This window comes from Ixodes scapularis, unplaced genomic scaffold (genome assembly GCF_016920785.2).
Source record: "Ixodes scapularis isolate PalLabHiFi unplaced genomic scaffold, ASM1692078v2 PGA_scaffold5__190_contigs__length_132052651, whole genome shotgun sequence".
Lineage (NCBI taxonomy): Eukaryota > Metazoa > Arthropoda > Arachnida > Ixodida > Ixodidae > Ixodes > Ixodes scapularis.
In genome coordinates this window covers 106,457,254-106,477,403 of record NW_024609880.1, presented here as the reverse complement: position 1 = coordinate 106,477,403, position 20,150 = coordinate 106,457,254, and the positions used below count along the sequence as shown (strand labels likewise).

The following is a 20,150-nucleotide window of genomic DNA, read 5'->3' as shown; positions in this document are numbered from 1 at the left end:
TTTAAGGAGGTGAGAGTTAGACGAGTGCTGTCTTAAGTTGACCATGTATTTATCAGGCTCGGCGGACATTAGACGAGGGGAGAATCGACGATGTAAGTTCACTAATTAACTTAAATCTGTTAATGCACTTCTTAATGATCGGTTTTAGGGGTTATGTTGCAATTGCATTGTTGTCTGAAATTAATATTAGAGCCCATACAAATTTAAAGAATGTAAGCAAAAAGGTAATGCTTTTTTTTAGATAATATAGTCGATCAATTTTTGCGTTTTTTTTTTGCCGGATGTAAAAATTGCGCCTAAAATGAACGCCGCAAGCCCCGACCCTAATGACGCTTGAGAAGATTGACGTAGCCGTTTCGATCACATCGTCAGTTGTGTCGTTGGCGCACCCACCAAGGACACGCTTCCGAGATAGTGGTGAGACAATTGCCGCATCACTTTTCCAAGCGTCGTTCTGGGCCGGGAGTGTGGCGTCTTTTTGAGTGTTTTTTTTAAAGTCGATCTAAAAAAACGTGAAAATTTATAAATGAATATTTCAAGATCTATTGCTTTTTCGTAAATTATATCGATTGGTCAGACATCTAATAGTAATAGCCGTCAAATCTGCAATTCCAGTATGACCCTATAGACCAATAATTAAAAAAAAAAGGATTTTAGTTAATTAGCCAACTTACCATGACGATTTTCACGTCCTCTCTGCCCAACCTGATAAAATAAAAACATGGTTAAAATGGCATTCAGTTAAGTTTCACCCAATTTATTAAGAAAATATCTGTCCTAATTATAATCAACCACTGTATGCACCAACTCTCTGACATCACGCCACTGCGGTGGCGCTGCCGTCGGCACTGCGCATGCGCAGAAGCCTCGCCTCACGCGAACCTGGCTTCTGCGCAAGCGCAATGGCCCCGCCCGGAGTGGGCAAGCGCGGCGGACTTGTTTGTAGGCAGTAGCTTCGTTCGATTTACCTGCATTTCCTGCACCGGTGCAGAAAAGTGAAGGGTAGTGCACTTCCGGTATGCGTATTCAGATACGACCGGAAGTACACCGCCTTACACTTTTCTGCAACGGTGCAGGAAATGCAGGTAAATCGATCGAAGCAAATGTGTTGGTGTTTAGTCTAGACTTGAGTCACTAAGTAAGTAACGACATTTCAGCCATCTTGGTGCTTAAAATACTTTGTGCCAGTTGTCTGAAGCTTCATCTGAGATCGCAGGAGTCGGTTTTCCTACGTCTAGAATTCTTAAAGCAGTTCCTGACTTGCAGCGAGACGATATTGCCCGAGCTTCCTGCATATTATCTAAAGCTCTGGAAGTAGCGTGTTCGAATCGTCGCACCCGCTTTGCAGTGAATACCACAATGGCAGCGCCCACAAGATGATCGGTGAAGCGGGGTGTCGATACTCTCTATACTCGTTTTTGCTCCAAAAATCGCAAAAAAAAAAAAGACAATCTTGTTTTTTGCGGAGCATTACTAACTTCTCTCTTTATATGGATAATTAGGGCATATGTAGGTCAAGACCTACATGTTAGATGTGTCTAATAATTTGTCTAACCAATTTTGAGGTAAATCAGTGACTATCAAAATTTCGCGGGAGCTTACTTGAAGAAGGGCGTCCACCCAAAACGTCGTGTAGACCTCCTTGTCCGCGTATTTTTTCGAGAAGCACAACCATATTCCTTGCGAGCTTCGGTGACTCTATTTGCGCTCTCTTTTTACCAGTGGGCAGTATTGAGGTGAACCAAACGGTTCTGTCAATAGGAGATCTCGAAGGCATGTTCTCGCACCTGAAGCCCGGAGGACACTGGCGTCCAGAGCACTGTTATCCTCGGCACAAGGTCGCTCTCATCATCCCGTACCGAAACCGCGCGCAACAGCTTCGCATCTTTCTGCACCACATGCACCAGTTCCTTCGCCGGCAAGAGCTTGACTACAGGATCTACATCATAGAGCAGGTGACGGCGAGCTCTTGCTGTTTTTTTTAAAGGTTAAAGAGATTTAACGGCTTTGTTTCTTTGATGACATCTTACATCTCTTATCGGATTATTCGTAGTCATCAGGTCGGTGTTTCCAATTTTAATATATATATATTTGTTTTGTTTTCTTTTATACCGCAGACATGAAATGATTGGAATTGCCTTCCCGTTTCGACCGCTAACACCATTAGCGAGTTTTAGTCGACCGTGTTTCCCCTCCGCTACCCGGAACTCTACAGTAAAGGCCATCGGCGCGCAGGCGCAGTGGCGGTTTCTTCGTAGCGGAGGGTTTGCGGAGGGGGAAACACCGGTCTACTAAAACTCCCTATTTATATAACTGGGGTAACCGCACTGCTCAGAGTAGAAAGCGGGACACCATGGGGAAAGGGAGGACGAAGCGATACAGAAACAAAAAGCTCTGCTACTATTCAGTGCAGTGTGAAAACGCACACTTTTCTGTAGCTTTTCGATGAGTATAGTTGAGTACACAAGTACCTTTCTTAATTTTACCCATTCTACAAAATCAAAGCATGCCAAATGTGGTACTATAAAAATGTGCTCCGAACACTCCTCTGCGCGGCCACAGAAAATCTAAAAATCATACTCTTCTGGAGATAACATTTTTATACTATACTTTTTCTATTACACTGTCACGAGTAAGCTTTGTTTTTCTTTCCACACGCTTAGTACTGATTTCGCAAGCAGGTTCCAACGATAACGGGACACTTCGCTTTATTCATATAAAATGGCGAGACGGCATTTCTAAATCGGGACTGTCCCGGTTTCACATCCCGATATTGTTTTGTTTACGGAGTCACTTTACCGGGGTCACTTTACCGATAGTGTTTTGTTTAAAAATGCTCACGATAATATTTTCCCTTATAGTATAGTTTTCGAGGATAGTTCCCCTCTTCAATGTAATACCTCGAGGGTATTATTAATACATGAATAAACGAATAAATAAATGAACAAACTTACTTTACCTACGTGCTTCGATCATCTTCGGAATGTACAGGGTGTCACAAAAGAAAATTTACACGGTCTTTTTTACCGCAAAAATAAACTAGGCATCGCCGAACGCTCATTCTCCGCCCAAAGGTAGAGCTAGAGGTCACAACCAGATGCCAAGGTTTCAGCCCCATCCGATAAGTTAATCAAAAGTTATTAGTGATCTGAAAATCTCAATGGGAAAATGGAGCCCATTTTCGCCCGTTTTTGGTTTCTGGTGCCATAAAGCCCCATGTGTTTGAAAACTCCGTCGGCCGCCATTTTCCCATTGAAATTTTCAGAAAATCCCTTATAACTTTTGATTAAGTAATCGGATCGGGCTGAAACTGTCATCTGGTTGTGACCTATAGCACTACCTTTGGGCGGAGAATAAAGGCGCGTTCACACTCTTGCAACCGAGTACGACCGAGAAAGACTTCTTGGGACCTGATGCGCTGAGCGGAGCTGGTCCTAAGAGATCGCAAGAGGCTTAAAAACCGGTTTGGTCTCTCTCGGTCGAACTCGGTTGCAAGAGTGTGAACGGACCTTAAGCGTTCGGCGATGCCTAGTTTATTTTTGCGGTAAAAAAGACCGTGTAAATTTTCTTTTGTGACACCCTGTACATGTTGATGGTTTACGTGCCGCGCTTGGATGATGCGAATCATGCACTCAGTCATCCATCTTGTGGAACGAGGCACAGAAGAGGGATAGCGAGAAGTAAGGTACCATCTTGGTGACCAACAGCTTAAGAAACGGAGGGCGTGGCTATGATCCCGGCATTTCATTATTGTCCGGCAGCCATTGAGAGTGCGGGATTAGCCGATGGGAACTCCGAAGGACCAATCACGAAGCCAGGATGCTCGATCATAAAAAAACCACGCTTTGAGTTTCTTCGGCTGTCTGTGATCATGGTCCAGCATCGATGGGGACCGCCTAGAAAACGTTGTCAGCGTTACGTTGCCGCCAATCTTAGAGCTTCGTTCAATAGGGAGTATTCACTGGCGGCCATATCCGTGTGCGCTGCTGCTGAGCGCGTGCTGACGGCGAGTTTCCGCAGTCCTTTTGGAGTGTGCCTTTAGCACCATCAAGGTTGCCGGTCTTGGCAGGCTATTAATGTGAGCTCGTTCTGAGCATGCGCTCTAAACATCACCCACAAATATGGCGTCCAGTGAATACCTCCTATAGACCGATCTCACCAGCCAGTTTGACTACGCCACCGCTGCCGCAATGCATCGAGGGAGCTTTAGTCTTTCTGCTCGTGCGACAACCTCGCTGGAGCTCTGCGCGTGTGGAGCATGAGGCTGCACGAGCCGTCTTGTGCACTGCTGCCTGCCACCTGCGAACTAAAGTTATGGCGGCGTCACGCATGCGCCGAACGCTTGGTGAGATCGGTCTATTGGTCTTACGTCACGTGCGGTCTGAGAACAGCACGTTTCGCGGCGCTGGCTTTTCTGGCGCTGCCATGTGTTTTATACGTTTAGTGAGCGATTTTTGAAACGGATGATTCGTTTCAATTGACCAGGATGCGTCGGTCACTAAAATGCAACAATAACAACCACCAGCCGAGAGATGTAGGATACATGCGTTTCTTCGTGTGGAAATCAGCTTCAGTTGCGACTGTAGCACACATTTCTCTTTAATAAAGTCACATACTTCATTCGAACTTTAATACATTTAGCAGAGGTATTGGAATTATTCGAAAGGTGTGTGTATGTGGGGGGGGGGGGGGGGGGATATTTTAAGGCGATAGCGTTAAGGACCTCGTGTCGCAGAAAAGCCAGCGTCGATGGCGTGACGGGAAAATCCTGATTGGTCGACAGGGTCATGACGTCACAGCCACATGACCTCGCGCGGGAATCTCAAACAACTCACAACGCTCACGGGAAACGTGACGCCACGCGAGGAGCGAAAGTGATTAAAACATGACATGTAATGCGAATTAAAGGTCGCCGCACGTCTCACACGATTTCACTTTGTAAAGTAATTCATTTGCCTTAAAGGCCGATGACCAGTTCGCGCTTTGCACTTTTCCCTCGCTTCCTCCTCTCCCCCTTCTACCCTATCCACCGTTGCCTTTTTCCTCCTCCCCCGCGGTGAGGTGGATCTTCTGTCGCGTCTGGTCGTCGGCCTTTAAAGGAAACGTTTGAAGAATTATAGGCGGGGGATTCGAACCCACGACCCTTCTGGTGGCGAGCCAGACACGCTACTGACTAGGCAACGCAGGACACGCTTGCACGACTTAGGAAGGAGCGGGAGTTTATATGTTTATATGCGTGCCTGTCAGGCCGAAATGAGGCGACAGCAGCGGCAGGACGATCTGGAGATGCGGTAGCGTCCCCGGATCTCGGAGCGTACTCGCGTCTCTGAGCATGAGAAGCGAACAAGAAGGCGATGCGAACGGCCCGGGGCCCGATAACGCGCTATCGCCTTCCACTCTTGAAGGCGAAGCTTAACTCCAAGTTTTTTTTTTATTCGTATAGTTTTAAATAATTTTTTTTTTTTCAAATTTCTAAAGAGAGAGAGAGAGAGAGAGCGAGGAGGGGGGGGGGGGGGGTAACGCCCCGGGCCTCTGTTCCGACGCCACTGGATTACTCGTCTTTCCCTTCGTTTCAGCGCAGGTGGCGCACACAAGCTTCAATCGTGGGAAGCTGCTCAACGTCGGGTACGATATGGCGGAGCGGCTCCACGGGCACAGCTGTTTCGTACTTCATGACGTTGACCTGCTTCCTGAAAATGACCTGAATCTCTACACATGCGACCAGTTCCCGAAACACATGTCGTCGTGCATAGACAAGATGAAATACAGGTACTAATACGCTCCTTTGAGTCGTATAAATGAAGGTGAAAAAGAAATCGCAGCACTATACTTTGACGTTTCGAACCTGGAACGAAAAGCATGGAATGCCGTTTGCTTCCACTTTTTCGGGGTTCATTTTTATTCGAATTCTGGGTTTTTTTTTCGGGTTTTTTCTTCCACACGTTCGGCGTTTTTCCGTGTCAATTTGCGGTGTCGGGCAAAAACATTGGTGTTCATCGGGGTCTTATGGCGATGAAAATAAGTAGGCCGTATGTTTTCCGGTGTTTAATTACGAGTAAAATATCGTGGACGTTCTTCGGTGTGATCTTCCAACACCGTATCTACCGCAGAACCAAGATGGCAGCGTGCATGCACGTTGACGGCGGCGGCCAGTCGGTGGCGCGTAAAATCATGTCACGTGACCCGAACTATGCCCGACCGCACGAATGGGCATAGGTCGGGCGGCATCAGACAATGGGGGAAAAAGGTGCCAATACTCTGAACGTAGCCTCCTAGTAACTCTAGTCAGCACAACTGGTTTGGTTACTGTGGCATCATATGCAAAAATATGTACACAAGCACTCAGAATCAAACCATGCAGTCGGTCACATTTGAAACGTAAATGTCTGAAGCAGCCTTTAGCGTTTCCAGCTGCATTGTAAATCGCTCCAACCTCTTCTCCTTCTTGCTTTTCCCGCCCTTAGGCTGCCGTACGAAACGATATTTGGCGGAGTTTCCGCAATGCGAGCGGCGCACTTCAAACATATCAACGGATTTTCCAATATATTCTGGGGCTGGGGAGGCGAAGACGACGATGTTTCCACCAGGTGAGGAGGGGCTGGAAGGACACTACACACTAATGCGAAATCATTAACTGTCCCGTGGAGCGAGCCAGCGTCATCAGCTTGAAGCCGCGCCAAACGGCACCAAGTGAAGCCAGCTCCCAGCTATGAAACCACGCGAAAAGCCTAGCCAAACAGCACCTAGTTTACCCGACCCCAAAGGAGCGGAGTGAAGCTGATGGATTTCGGCTTAGGTCCCATTGCCTGGCGCGTGTCGACGAGGCTCTGATTGGCCGCTGCGCGTCAGTTTCAACGACCGCCACACCATGGCGCTTCGTGTCCGCGAGGCAGCGGCTCCATTGCCCCACGCCCATAGTCAGCGCGCCGTGGACAGCGCGCGCGCTCGACCGTCGACACAAGTACGCCGAAGACGAAAGAAAAAAGCGGAAGAGCGCCGTGCATCTTTCGCGTTCTAAATTCATAAAAAGTGCTTAGGTGTGCCTCGAGCGTTCTTTACTGCGACAGCAGTTAGTGGTACACTTCGCGGGTTTCGCGCCGTCGACCGCGCTCCATATCGACTCGGGCCATTTTCGGCACTCCGCCAAAATATTCCACATTGACGTCACGCCGCGCATCACGTCCCCTGTTACCTGGCGTTAGCTGACACCAATAAGTGACATTGTCAAGTTGCACAGTGACGCCGCTAGGTGACACCTTGAGTCACGTGATGTCATGACGTCACGTCGCGCTGTGACGTCATGTGACAATACGTTGCCACGTGATACCATGATGGTACGTTGAAACATAAACATGAGACTGCTGATAATGGATCAATAAACACAAAGCGTTTTCGATAATTATTCCAGAAAGGTTCTCGGGCTACAAAACCAGAGCCGTGTTAGAGAGAGTTTAGTCGATGGAAGGAGTGCGCAGAGCCAGGGCGTGCACCAGAAGCGGGTAGAGGGCTTGGCATGCTCCCTTGGTCAACCAGAGGCCGAAAAGAATCCCCTAGCGGTGTTGGCGAGAAAGGATTTTAATAAGAGCGTAAGGGTTAAATGTAGTAACTCTTCATGGTTGGAAATAGGATGAACGTGATGTTTCGATTATGATCAAGCAAAAAGACTTAAGAAACGAATGTGCCGCTCGAATTCTGCTTTGCTCGTGCGAAGTGTGACCACTCGGACGGCAGATTCCCGGCCTTCGGCGCCTGGCGTACGGATTATCTCGATCGTTCCGTTAGTCACGCTCCTACCACCATGATTTTGGATGACCGTGATTGAAACATCACGCGCACCATATCTTCTGTCACCGAGAGTTACTCCAACGCATTTGTTAATTTTGTTTCTCGAGACCACCACCAGGGTAGTATTTTCGGCTTCTGGTCGGCCGCATTCGAATTTGTGAAGACTTCATGGAAGGCGTCCAGCCCGCCTTCGGCCAATGGCGCCTTCTCATTTGCCTCCTATACTTCCCAACGAATGGCCAAACTCTCTATATACGGTTCTGTATACAACGAATAAAGCTATACTCCGTCTCATTAAAACCGTGCAGTACAGCCATAGTTACAGAAGAGAGAGCGTGTCCCAATCTTTTCAAGAGAAGGGAAAGGAGGAGCAGGAGAGAGAGCCTGGGATTTCCAGTCTTTCTGTCCTCCGTTCTCCCCTCTTGAACAGGTTGGAACACGCTCTTTCCCCTGTAACTTTGGCTGTACTGAATGGTTTAGTGAGCCGAAGAAACCACAGGCGTGGAATTAGGTGGAGCTACACGCTTGAAACTTGAGTGCGCGATTTTGGGAGTGTTCTTGAGTGACCACAAAGGCGTGCTAGTTTGTGTCCAATAACATTGCATAAGATGTTCAGGCAGCCACACCAACTACAGGAAACGGTTCATGCATACACATGCAGTTTTGTCGTTCCCTGGATTTCAAACTTGGGCGCGCGCGATTTTCGGAGGGTTCTTCAATTTCCACAATACAGACCTAGTTTGTGTCCAATAAAATTGTTTAGCAGGTTCATGAAATGCACTCTACTTGATACACCTTCATTGGTTACAAAACGCTATGGAATTTTCGTCCGGTGTGTTACTCGGTTTAATACAAAACGGGAAAAAGGGGGGGGGGGGGGGGGGGGAGAGGGCGAGGCGGTTATGTGGACTCATGGTGCGCGCAGGCATCTTTATGACTGAGTCCCCCTAGAGCGACAAACAGAAACAAACGACAGCGGCAAGCTTCGAACATATGCTGCAAGCTCGCGATGTATTCACTGGCAGCCATAGCTGTGTGCGCGACTGCTGAGCGCGTGCTGATGGCGAGCTTCCACAGTTCTTTTGTAACGTGCATTCCGCACCCTCAAGATTGCCAGTCTTAGCAGCCTGTTAATGTGGGCTCGCACTGAGCATGCGCTGTAAACAGCACCCACAAATATGGCGCCCAGTGAATACTCCAAATAGGGTGTATTCACTGGTGGCCATATGTGTGTGCGCGGCTGCTAAGACCGTGCTGACGGCGAGCTTCCGCAGTTCTTTTGCAACGTGCATCCCGCACCATCAAGATTGCCGGTCCTAGCAGGCTATTAATGTGAGCTCGTTCTGAGCATGTGCTCTAAACATCGCCCTCAAATATGGCGTCGAGTGAATACCAGCTATACCCTTGGCAGGCGTTTAGTCGTTCGGTGCTCGTGAAGTAAGCACGAGTGGCTGCAAGCCTGCCAAAGATACCGTCGCGTGCCTGTTGCTCGTGTTTGAGCATAGCCTCGTTTATTCTACGAAGCCTATCAAATCGCGAAAGACTGGTTTGAAGCTTGTCGCTGTCGTTTGTTTCTGTTTGTCGCTCATTGGTACTCGGACATTACCGTTCATTAAGTCCACCTGCTCCGAAAACTGACACCTCAGCGGCTCCGACGTCATATCTCAGCTGTCGCAGTGTTTGACTTTACGGGTAGCGTAAGTGTTTACCAGTTTTATTTTTATCGGTTTTTTTTTCATGCCCAGAGACAACAGAGAAGGTAAAAAGATAATTTTTGAAGATATGAATTTCCCTTTTATCTTGAACTATTTTCTTGTTTTCGCTACCACTTACGCGTAGTCCCAGATGTTGATAATGAACGGGGTGTTTTCTTTAGGCTTTACAAATTTGTAAAAACGAAAAGAAATCCGTGAAAGCTACTTGAATGCCGTCTGTGCAGGTGAGTTACAAGCCCAGGACATAAGATAGGGGGACAATCGTCATGATAAGTTGGCTAATTCACTCAAACTCGTTAATTAACTTTTTAATTAGTGAAAATAAACATACCACTCCAATGAGAAACTTGCTGAACGTCATCGAAATTACGTAGTCAGTAAATATTAGACAAATTCTGAGCGCGCAAGGAGCACGAGGGTGCGCTAAAGTTAGTACTCGTGCAACACGTACTTAACAAGACTGGATCGGAGGTGCAGCACCGGCCTTCCCACGCGATCCAAATCTTTTTCAAAATGACTGATTTAGTGATTTTGGATGACGCACAGCAAGTTTTTAACTGGAACAATGTGTTTATGTTAACCAATTGAAGAAGCGAATGAGCAGATCTTAATCAGGTAATTCTTTGAATATCGTAACTATTCGCCCCCTATATTATGTCCCCCCCCCCCCCAAAAAAAAAAAAAAGCCTTATTACTGAATTGCGCAGACAGCATTAACATTAATGTAGAATTTGCAGCTTAAAACATAAAAATACCTTGAAAAAACAAACAATTACAAAGCCTCCCCTCACACAAGCAGATGTCTGCTTGAAAGATCGACACTAATTTGCAGGTATCCCTGTTCCGCTCTCCTTGACGTCTGTGAATTCATTGAGGACATGTTGTTATTTCAGGATACGCTTCAGCGGATTGCCCATAATTCACGCGAACTGTAGCGTTGCACGGTACACCTCTCTAAACCACAAGCAGGAGCAACCGAATGCGAAGCGGTAGGTTCCCGCCATTTCTTTGACGCTGCGAGCAATAAAGCCTCCTTCGAGATCATCAATACAGCAGGGTGCATACTATCGCATCCTGATATATATATATATATATACCAGGGTGTCGAACCGGAACCGAACCGAACCGAAAACCGGAACCGAACCGGTATTTTTTCCGGAACTGAACCCGAACCCGAACCGTTATATTGTTATCGCGATGAACCCGAACTGGAACTGAACCGGAAAAAAATAACGGTTACCGGCTCATGTCAAAACGGTTCGGCCACGCGCTGTTGACAATGAATGTGCTATCAATGCCATTTGTTTTTTAAGTGCATGCCGTCAACTGACACACGCCTCGCTTACATATTTTTCTTCTCCACTCAGTCTTAGGAATATAAACGCTGCAACCATGAATCTTGACAAACGCTGCATCCATGAATCTTGACATAGGAACCAGTATTGCGCTGGTCGCGGCTTGCACGGAAGAAAGAAAATTGGAAGGCTGTGCAAAAAAAAAAAAAAAAAAAAAAAAAAATCGCGTCACGGGATTTTATTTTTCTACAATCTCGTAAATCCTAAATGCTGCTGTGTGCTCATTTCATAACACGATTCTAGAACGCGCGAGTTCTTGAAGCTTGCTTCCATCGGAATGAGAAAAGAAAAGGCTGTGGAGTTTGATAATAATGCATCCGGTTTCGTATAGGCACTTAGAAGCTAACATATTTGTGAGACAGCGAACTCTTATATTTTAATATTTATCCTATTACGTCCTTCTGGCGTTGCGTTCGGTGAAATGTTTTTCATATTCCGTATCTTGTTTAATGTAAACTTCTTTAAGGGTCTAATTTGTGTTACCGAAGGCTAGTTCAAATAAAGAAAGCTGTATTTTCTCCCCACTGTTCCTTCAATTGCTTGCACGCCGAGGTGGCGGGATAGTTAGCGAGTTCTACTTGTAAGTGGGTTTGTAAGGAGGTCGCGGATTTTACAGCTACTGCGTCGGACCCAATTAGATGAAGTCCGAATGCGTAAACGTCGGTGAGGTAACCTTTGAGTGCACATAAAGAAACCATTCCTGGCAGAAATCCCTGAGCCTTACACTACGATGTATCCCGTTTCGTATGTGCTGATTTCAGATGTTTTATTTGTAATTTATTTTGATGTTGCAATTTGTCATTTATAATTTCCGAACCGGTTCAGCGCCCCGAACCGGTTCACCGGGTCGCGGATCGAATTAATCGAACCGGAACTGAACCGGAACAAAATAAATTTACCTGAACCTGAACCGTAACCGAACCCGTATTTTTTTCGGTTCGACACACTGATATATATATATATATATATATATATATATATATATATATATATATGTATTTATATATATATTGTTACGGTTAGACCGCGATCACATAATTTGGTTATACGAAGAACGACGAAGTAGCCACGGGGATAAGGAAGAGGAAGTTGGTCGTAAATTAAAGATCGAACTGACAAGACCTGGTTGCCGTGTCTCCCAAGTCCTTTCACACCCTATTATTTGGTGGAGGTGCGGCGACCCCTACCTCAAGGCTGAGAATACGACACGGAGCTTCGATCAGGTAATCACCGGTGTCTACAGCCATCGTTGGGCACAAACACCGTAACATCCCAAACCATGCCGAATCCACCCGTCACAACGTCATCGACCGTCACATGCCGTCAACGTGATCCTCCATTGTTTGCCGGCACAGCCACCCAAGATGTCGTCGAATGGCTCCGCGACTATGATCGAGCGAGCGCGCACAATCGCTGGGATGATACGCTTAAACTTGCTAACGTGAATTTCTACCTCAAAGACACGGCGATGATCTGGTACAATAACAACGAAGACGCTTTCACGTCCTGGGATCGATTCAAAGAGAAGTTTCTGGAAGTTTTTGGACTTTCTACGCAGCGCAAACAACTGGCTGAAGGGCGTCTCGCTTACCGTACCCAAAGTCCCGGCGAGGACTACATCGGCTACATCGAGGACGTACTTGATCTCTGTAAACTCGCCAATCCAACCATGTCAGAGGCAGACAAGGCTGGCCATTGTTAGGTTCCGGAGGGAGGGACGAGAACGCAGGAACGTCAAGCCAGGGTAGGGTTTTAGATGATATAATTAAAAAGATGAGAAGATGAATGGTAGCTCTCGGCTCAACCAGACCGAGTGTTCCTCTGGTCGCGCGCCGCGCCTGGTCCCGCGCTCCCCTTTTTATATGCGGTCCGTTGATGTACATCACGGCTTGCGCCGCCTTCGCTCCGGTTGATTGGTAGAGCGGGAGGTGGTAGCGACAGCAATTTGGCTGCAGCCAGTTGTTCAGGATGGCGCGAGTCTCTCGATGGTAGTTTATGAAGAAGTAGTCTCGCGCCGTGGCATGCTTGCGGATGTTAAGTGCCCGGGTCCTGTGGTCTGCAGTGCAGGTCAGTGGTTCCACTACTTAACACCATATACTCAAAGGAATATCAGAAGACGGGTTCCAATACCTCATGGCCCGTGACTCCCGCACCGTCGAGAGCATCATAGAAGCCTGTCGTCGCCTCAATGAGACCAAAAGAGCCAGGATTCCAGCAACCACCTCAACGATGTTACCCTCGCTACCCTCGCGGCTGCAAATCCCCGTCACTGAAACTATACGCACAGTCATCCGTGGCATCATCAAGGAAGAGCTTCGGATTATGTTTCCAGACAGTGCCACATTACTCGAGGAAACAACTGCAGCGACACGTCTGTCTTTAGGGGACGCCATTCGAGAGGAGCTTTCTGCCGCAGCTCCTAATATTTCTGCAATTACCATGAGCCCTCGTGTACATGCTGACTCAGCGCCCAGACTTCTTTCCCAGCCAGCTGCCCAGATTTCTTTCCAACCCAGGTTTCAAAGACCGATGAGTAGCGAACCTCCGAGGACCACTTACTCGAACGCCCAGTGGACCTCCACTGTTCGAAGCCGCCCCACCTGCTTCCACTGCGGAATCCGAGGTCACATTGCTCGCTTTTGTCGCCGACGCATCGCTGAAGAACGAGGAGATACCTACAGATTCTTTGGTCGCTCCAGTTACAACTCGCCACCAGCCTATCCGACGTATCCATTCGACGAGGATGTTCCAGTAACAAGCTTCCCACCTCGTAACCGATCTTCATCTCCGAGACCATCGGCATACAGGCGTCCGCGCTCGCCTTCGCCTTAGCCACGTTCGTCGGCGTCATTCCGACCATCCCATGAGCCATCCACTTCCTACCAGAACGAGGGAAACTAGACGCGGCGGCAGTAGGAGGTACTGCCGCTTCGTTCAATTCTTGCCAGCCTCCGCCTCCCCCAAGAAATTTTGTTTCAATAACCGTCAAAGGACAAACGTTTTCCGCATTAATAGACACGGGTGCATGAGTTTCAGTCATGAACGACTCCACGCGACGGAAACTTCGTTTGGTTGGCACCCCTCCAGACGGCAGGTTATTGCAAGGTGCCAATCGTTCTCTTTTCTCGCCATGTTGCTTGTGTACCACTCGCATCACTCTAGACAAAGTTACCGTGGTGTCTTTCACTGTTGTTCCTCACTGCAGCAATGATTTTATTTTGGGATGGGACTTCTTATCACAACGCAACGCGCTCATCGACTGCGGCACTGGGTTGCTTAATATTGGTAGAGAGAATTATGATGACTATGACCTAGAAACGGTTCAAGTAAGGAAGCTATGTTTGAGTCATGACTATGTCATTCCGTCTTTGAGTACCATTTTTGTCATGGCGGTAAAAAAGTTTTTTTTTTCGGCGACTATAATGGCAATGTCCTTGTGGAACCTTGCCGCGACATGTTGCTACGCAAGAACCTAGCCCTTCCATTTTCATTATCGACATTGACCAATGGCACGGCCACAGTCCCTATCACCAACATGTCAAACGAGCCTCAACGTTTATCAACTGGAACTTGCTTAGCCTTTGTTTATCCCCTCCCCACTTGTCCAGTGTTTACTCTTCTGCCGTGCGCTGAAACATTATTAGGCTCGTCTACTTCATTGCGTGACTCCGTCTCTTCTTTATCATCCATGGTTGATAAAAAACTACCGAGAGATTATCAAAAACTACTGTTGGATTTATTGAAACAATACTCCTCATGCTTTGACATCGACGATGGTCCATTGGGTTTAACAACCTCCGTAAAGCACCGAATTGATACCGGCGATGCTTCACCAGTTCGACACCGACCTTACCGCGTCTCTCCTTCAGAGCGAGCCTTAATTGATCAGCATGTTAAAGACATGCTCCGAGAGAACATAATTGTACCATCATCAAGTCCCTGGTCCTCACCTGTAGTTCTGATCAAGAAAAAAGACGGGCCGTGGAGGTTTTGCGTAGATTACAGACGCCTAAACAATGCCACAAAAAAAAAGACGTATATCCTCTACCACGAATCGACGACGCTTTAGACAGCTTACAAGGATCCGAATATTTTTCTTTTTTAGACCTTCGATCCGATATTGGCAGATACCAATACATGACCAAGATCAAGAGAAAACAGCCTTCATAACTCCCGACGGGCTCTATGAATTCAAAGTCCTTCCGTTTGGTTTATGCAACGCTCCTGCCACGTTCGAGAGGATGATGGATGTTTTATTGAGGGGTTTAAGATGGCAAACGTGCCTGTGCTATTAAGATGATGTTGTCATCTTCTCTGCGACATTTAAAGAGCACCTCTTACGATTGCAATCCGTCCTAGAATGCATTAAGACAGCGGGTCTCCAACTTAATACTAAGAAATGCCATCTTGCTTGCCGCCAAATTCAGATCTTGGGTCACACCGTCAGCGCAGACGGCATTCGTCCTGACCCCGACAAGATAAGAGCTGTCTCGGAATTTCCCTGGCCACTCAACGTTAAACAACCGAAAAGCTTTTTGGGCCTCTGCTCATACTTCCATCGCTTTATCCAAGATATCGCTGACCGTGCAGCACCTCTAAATCGCCTTCTCTCAAAGGATACAGCATTCGAATGGACGGAAGACCAAGAGAACTCTTTCAAATCCTTAAAGCTGTCCCTGACGAATGACCCAATACTGTGCCATTTTGACCCCCGCTCTCCCACAGAAATACATTCGGACGCAAGCGGATATGGAATTGGTGCTGTCCTCATCCAGAAGAAACACGACAAGGAAGGGGTCATCGCGTATGCTAGCCGCACGCTCACTAGAGCGGAGGTAAACTACTCTACAACAGAGAAAGAGTGTTTGGCTATAATATGGGCCATAACCAAGTTTCGACCGTACTTATTTGGGCGACGCTTTCGAGTAGTGACTGACCACCACGCTCTCTGCTGGTTGACCAACATAAAAGACCCATCAGGACGTCTCGCTAGATGGTCACTTCGTCTACGGGAGTATGATGTCGAGATAGTTTATAAGGCAGGTTACGCTCACCAAGATGCCGACGCTTTGTCTCGCTGCCCTCTACAACCTACCACCACCGATGACACGGATGCCACCGAGATCCCTGTTCAAGCCTTATTCCTCCAAATGGACATCGCAGCGGAACAACGTAACGATCCAAAACTGCGGAGTATCATCCGACTCTTACAGCATCCTTTGCCACGGAGCAGAGCAGCGAAAATGGAACGTATGTATGCAATTGTCGGGAGAGTTCTATATCGTCGCAATTATGAACCCACAAGACAACTCCTGCTTCTCATGATCCCGCGACATTTACGCTCTGATGTAGTTCGTTCCCTTCATGATGATCCGACTGCCGGACATTTGGGTGTGTTTCGAACATACAACCGCGCCCGCTCTCGTTTTTTCTGGTTTAGCTTATAGAAAAGTGTGCACAGATACGTCACATCATGTGAAGCTTGCCAACGCCGAAAAACACCTACCCTCGCTCCTGCGGGCTATCTGCATCCCAATCAGCCCCCTAGCCACCCATTTGAGAGTGTTGGAATTGATCTCCCTCGCCCTTTTCCTGAGTCGACACAGAAAAAACGATGGATAATCGTCGCCGTCGACCATTTGTCGCGATACGTAGAAACCCAGGCTCTCACGGCACCAAATGCAGAAGAGGTGGCCTCGTTTTTTCTCCACAATATTGTTCTGCGACACGGATCCCCCGGAAAACTCGTGAGCGACCGAGGGCGCGTCTTTTTATCTACAGTCATTCAGCACCTCCTTTGGTATTGTTGCACAATCCATCGCACCACAACTGCCTACCACCCTCAAGCAAATGGGATGACTGAACGCTTTAATCGAACCCTCGCCTCGATGCTAGCAATGTACATTTCCAATAATCAAGACAACTGGGATCAAATTTTGCCGTTTGTTACTTATGCTTACAACACGGCCATCCATGAAACTACGCACTATTCTCCATTTTACTTAGTTTACGGTCGGGACGTAGGAACGCCCCTTGACACGATCCTTCCAAGCGTTTCCGAACCATCATCTGACTATGTACAAGACGTTCTTCACCGGGTGAAAGAGTCCCGCCAACTGGCTCAACACCGCACACTTGCTTCTCAGCAGACACAGGTCATCCGTTATAACGACAAGCACAGACAAGTTAACTACTCTGTCGGCGATCTTGTTTTAGTCTGGTCACCCGTTCGTGTTGTTGGACGTTCAGAAAAACTTCTCTCCCGGTATTTTGGACCATACCGAATCACACAACAGACATCTGACGTCAACTACGAAATTGAACGTGTGACGCCTATTCCCGACGGTCGTTCACGGAACAAAGATATCGTCCATGTGTCTCGAATGAAACCATACACCATGCGCTCCGATGACGACAACTGCCTTCAACCCGTACCTTCGCCTTCTCCAGAGGAGGGGGGTAGTGTTACGGTTAGACCGCGATCACATAATTTGGTTATACGAAGAACGACGAAGTAGCCATGGGGATAAGGAAGAGGAAGTTGGTCGTAAATTAAAGACCGAACTGACAAGACCTGGTTGCCATGTCTCCCAAGTCCTTTCACACCCTATTAATATATATATATATGTGTGTGTTTACGATGCCAAGATATTATTTGCGACTGAAACGATAAGAATATATAAATGCCATCGTTCCGAACCTTCGCGCCAAATTCAGATGTCATCGAGCGAGGTTAAATTTTGCGATTTATTTTAAGTGAGGGCTGAATTTGGGGGGGGGGGGGGGGGGGAGGGGCATCTTGAGGTTGATAGTTCAAACACGCTCAAAGGGGCACACTTTAAAAAAGAAAAAAGGAAAGATGTTTACAAATCCCTGTAATGCGAAATTAGAGCTCAGTACTTGAGGAGGAAGAGGGGAGGGTACGGAGGGGAGGGTATGCCCCTCCTTCCCCGTACCCTCTCCTCCCCTCCTCCTCCTGCGTACCCTCCCATCGTCCTCCTCCCACAATCTCCCCGCTAAATTTAGCTGAAAAATTTACGCCATGTGACGCCAACAGCGATTCAGATTCCCCACTAAATTTAGCGGGGAAAATGACGTCAGGCGACTTGGTGTCACAGTAACTATGAACAAATTCAGATTCTCCGCCTTTAGTGGGAAAGTTGACGTAACGTGACCTCAACAGCAATTCAATTCCCCGCTAAATTTAGCGGGAAATTGGTGTTGAGGTTACGCGGAGGAGGAGGAGGAAAGGAGGGGATGAAGAAGAGCAGAGGAGGAGGGGAGGCGGACGGGAGGAGGAAGAGGCGCATACCCTCCATTCCGTACCCTCCTCTCGCCCACCTCAAGGGCTGCGCTCTAATTTCGTTCGCATTACAGAAATTTTTAAACATCTTTCATTTTTTTGTTTAATGCTGGTATTCATTTCTCAGCTTTGACACTCGCCAGGATTCTTCTATTTATCAATAACTGTCTCCGTGTTCGAGAAAAAAAAACAACAACAACAACTCAAAAGCCCCCCCCCCCCCCCCCCCCCCTTTTTTTTCTTTAGTGTGCACGTGCTGCTGGCAGGTTGCACGAGCCACTCAATAATCAACGCTTCAGATCAACGACACTTCAGTTTTCTTAATATAGAGTTTTAGTAGATCGTTCCGATACCTCCGATAGCCCCGATAACGATACTATGCATGCGCAAGGGAGGCGGTGGCGGAGTATCGGGATATCGTTATCGGAGTTATGGGAACGATCTACTAAAACTCTCCATTGTTTGACACCTCCTTTGGCCGTTATCGGAAGATTTCTTTTAAATCGCTAGAAACGCCTTTCCATCCACCAGAAATGTTAACCGTGCCCACGACAGAACAAAACGATATCACCGCCCGAGCCTTTACCATGTTACAAAATGGCGGCGCCCACGAGATAGCCAAGGTCAGAGTGTGGATGCTCTTAGCGTCGACGCTCCATCGTTGACCGAGTGTGTTAGCGTACCGCAGCTAGGAGCACGTGGAGCGAAATCTCGCGCTACAGAACCCAGGGATGCTGGGTCGTAGCCTGGCAGTTCGACAACGGAGCCAGAGAGTGCCCTGTCGCACATTTGGAGCGCGAGGACCTGGTAGCACTGAGCACCTAAGAGTCATTTCTCGGTGAACCTGGACGTCAGCGCACAGCTTTTGCAGCGGTGAGGACCCGAAACACATTGCTCGCACGGGAGAGGTGTGTTTCGGCGTCTCACCGCAGCGGGGCGCCAGTCACGTGGCTCTCTTCTCATCCGTTGTCTGCCGCTCCACCTTTTCTATTTCGGCGGCCGCTTCTCGTGCCGATCTGCCAGGGTTTGTCAGCATATAGGAGGGTATGGCTGGGTTCAACCCCTACCTCTGGCCGTCTCGATCTCTATGAGCATCGCACCAGCTTGCGGTCGTGTATCACTACTGCATGATGCACGTTTAAAGACTTCAGGCTAGCAGTCTTACTGCACTGGTTAAATTTATCATCCACAGCGTAAACCAGTGTCGCCTTACCTCGATGGCAGGCCGACCTTACACTGTATAGACACTGACGTCGATTTGTTTTATTTAGTCTTCCATTTTGTTTTCCTGAGACGCAGGGATTTGCAATTTCTCTGTGCGCTATTCTATACACCCAGCAAGTTCGATTAATTCGATCAATTTTATATCGCGTTTCTCGGAATTATGCTGGTGTACGAGGTAACGTTTGAAATTTCTCCAATTGAAAGCAAGCTGTTTCTTGGTACACCCGCTTTTGTATTTGTCTTTTTCAGATTCAAGCTTATACGTCGAACTATGTTTCGTATTAAGAAAGATGGACTCAACACTCTAAGTTACCGAGTCGTGGACTTTGTTTTAACGAGGCTGTACACTCACGTGACTGTGGACTTGCTTCAGCGGAAATGAAGCGCTGTTATCATTAGTGAATTCAATTATACCTGTAAATAAAGTTCTCCAATCGATTTGAATTTATAATTGTCTCGGTGGTATTTGAGAATTATTGATACTGCACATGAACGTTAAGTAATCTTAAACGTTGCCAACTGACAATATAAAGGTACAATATTGTGCCGTATAAGTTGTGAATATAATCTTTTTAGAAAAAGAGTTACACCACTGCCGCATAATGATGTCGAGACATTGATGAATTTTGTAGCAACCTTCAAATTATAAGAAATATCTACCTCTAAAGGCCCGTTCACACGATGCATTTTTCTCGCGCATCTAGTGTCGCGAAATGTAGTTTCGCGAAATGGTTGCGCCGTCTGAACGAGTCCGAAAAGGACGCGTGC

General features: G+C 47.4%; 1 protein-coding gene across 1 annotated transcript; it reads left to right on the top strand.

Moving 5' to 3' along the window:
* Nucleotides 1-1,790: 1,790 nt before the first annotated feature.
* Nucleotides 1,791-19,764, top strand: LOC115321314 (beta-1,4-N-acetylgalactosaminyltransferase bre-4-like). Its single transcript, XM_040213877.2, has 5 exons — nt 1,791-1,955; nt 5,582-5,769; nt 6,465-6,587; nt 10,394-10,489; nt 19,632-19,764. The coding sequence occupies exons 1-5, from the start codon at nt 1,899-1,901 to the stop codon at nt 19,762-19,764; spliced, it is 597 nt and encodes a 198-aa protein (XP_040069811.2). The 5' UTR covers nt 1,791-1,898.
* Nucleotides 19,765-20,150: the final 386 nt, after the last annotated feature.